This window comes from Sinocyclocheilus anshuiensis, unplaced genomic scaffold (assembly GCF_001515605.1).
Source record: "Sinocyclocheilus anshuiensis isolate Anshui unplaced genomic scaffold, SAMN03320099.WGS_v1.1 scaffold75, whole genome shotgun sequence".
Taxonomy (NCBI): Eukaryota; Metazoa; Chordata; class Actinopteri; order Cypriniformes; family Cyprinidae; genus Sinocyclocheilus; species Sinocyclocheilus anshuiensis.
Window position 1 is genome coordinate 1110949 of NW_015549634.1, and position 1789 is coordinate 1112737.

Genomic DNA, 1789 nt, shown 5'->3' on the forward strand with positions numbered 1-1789 from the left:
GCGTGTGTGTGTGTGTGTGTGTGTGTGTGCGTGCGTGCGTGTGTGTGTGTGCGCGTACGTGCGTGTGTGTGTGTGTTTGTGTTTGTATGTGTGTTGTGTGTTCATATCTGAGTGTGTGTGTGTGTGTGTGTGTGTTTGTGTTTGTATGTGTGTTGTGTGTTCATGTCTGAGTGTGTGTGTGTTTGTGTTTGTGTTTGTATGTGTGTTGTGTGTTCATATCTGAGTGTGTGTGTGTGTGCAGGTGGAGAAGCGTCTGGAGCTGGTTAAGCAGGTGTCTCACAGCACTCATAAGAAGTTGACGGCATGTCTGCAGGGTCAGCAGGGTGTGGACGTGGACAAGCGGTCCATCCGCTCGCCTTCAGTAAGTCATGAAGCTCATTCAACAAATAACGCTGAATAACCAGCAGTGTAGTCGATTCATGAACAAATGATTCATTAATACATTGTTCAGAACGATTCCTGTGCTCAGGAGTAACTTTTTTTAATCAATCAGATGAATCATTTACTGAATCAACTCACTGAATCAGTGAGAGCGAATACTGAACATCTGACTCTCTTACTGAACTGCACGTCTCAGAATGAAGCGAGGTTTGTCACTGAAATGTCATAAATGTAATTCATGACTTGACATGAATTAATTTAATACATTTACTGGTTTTGTGGAACTGACCTTCATTGTTTGCATTGAAAAAATATTTGCTGTTCTCATTTTTTTATTTGTTTTGATTCTATTTATTAAAATGAAATATTTATTATTAAAATTAATATTTAATTTTAAGATTTAAAATTAGTTTCTTAGTTTAAAAAAACATTTTTATATCATGTTTTATAAATGCAACACAAGCAATTTTTTAACTGTGGTCTGTGCATGTTTTCTTGAGATTTAAACACATATATTTGAAAAGCAAGCAAAAACGTGTGTTTATGTGGTTTGCTTTTATGTGTATGAGTGTATGCATGTTTTATAATTTAACAAAGAAATTCAGTATGACCTGTCTGTGTGTATCCAGACAATAAAAATAATGTTAAAAAATCAACATCAGTTAAAGGTAGTACATATATATATATATATATATATATATTTATAATTACCGCAGTCTGAACAACTGAGGATAAATAAATACTATCCAGCATAAAGCACAGTTTTCAGTAACAGTCTGAAAGAATATGTATATTCTTTAAATCTTAACAATTTTTGATTGAATAGTATTTATCTATTTATTTATTTATTTCATTGCGGTGTTCATGACTATTACAATTAAAACAAAAAACTAAAAGTATCACATTTGTGATGGCTCTACTACTCCTATTTTGGAAATTGTTTTTTTTATCTCTCATAAAAATGTGTATATATTATTATATAAATTTTAGGACAGTGTGTGCATTTACTGATATGTGTGCTTTTGTTTGTGAGCAGAAGAAGCTTCCTCTGACGTCTCTGGCTCAGTGTCTGGTGGAAGGAGCTGTGATTCTGGGTGACGATTCTCTGCTGGGGTGAGAGAGCATCTCTGAACCTTTAACACTGAGATAATATACGTTTTCAGGGTCTGGATGTTATTCTCTCTGTGTGTGTGTGTGTGTGTGTGTGTGTGTGTGTGTGTGTGTGTGTAGGATGATGCTGAAGATCTGTGGAGAGACGCAGGACAGACTCGCTCAAGAACTTCTGCTGTTTGAGCTCCAGATCGAGCAAGACGTCGTTGAGCCACTCTACACTCTCGCTGAGGTGTGTGTGTGTGTATGTGAGAGAGAGTGTGAGTGTGTGTGTGTGTGTGTGTGTGTGTGTGTGTGT

The 1789-nt window shown here is 36.4% G+C and overlaps 1 protein-coding gene across 1 annotated transcript in view; it reads left to right on the forward strand.

Annotated features, from left to right (window-relative positions):
* Window positions 1-1789, forward strand: part of LOC107659658 (rho GTPase-activating protein 44-like) — a 38339-nt gene that overhangs the window by 14891 nt on the left and 21659 nt on the right. The window contains exons 3-5 of the mRNA XM_016448669.1: window positions 242-361; window positions 1418-1494; window positions 1612-1723. Coding sequence (XP_016304155.1) covers window positions 242-361; window positions 1418-1494; window positions 1612-1723 — 309 coding nt within the window. The remainder of the gene's footprint in view (window positions 1-241; window positions 362-1417; window positions 1495-1611; window positions 1724-1789) is intronic.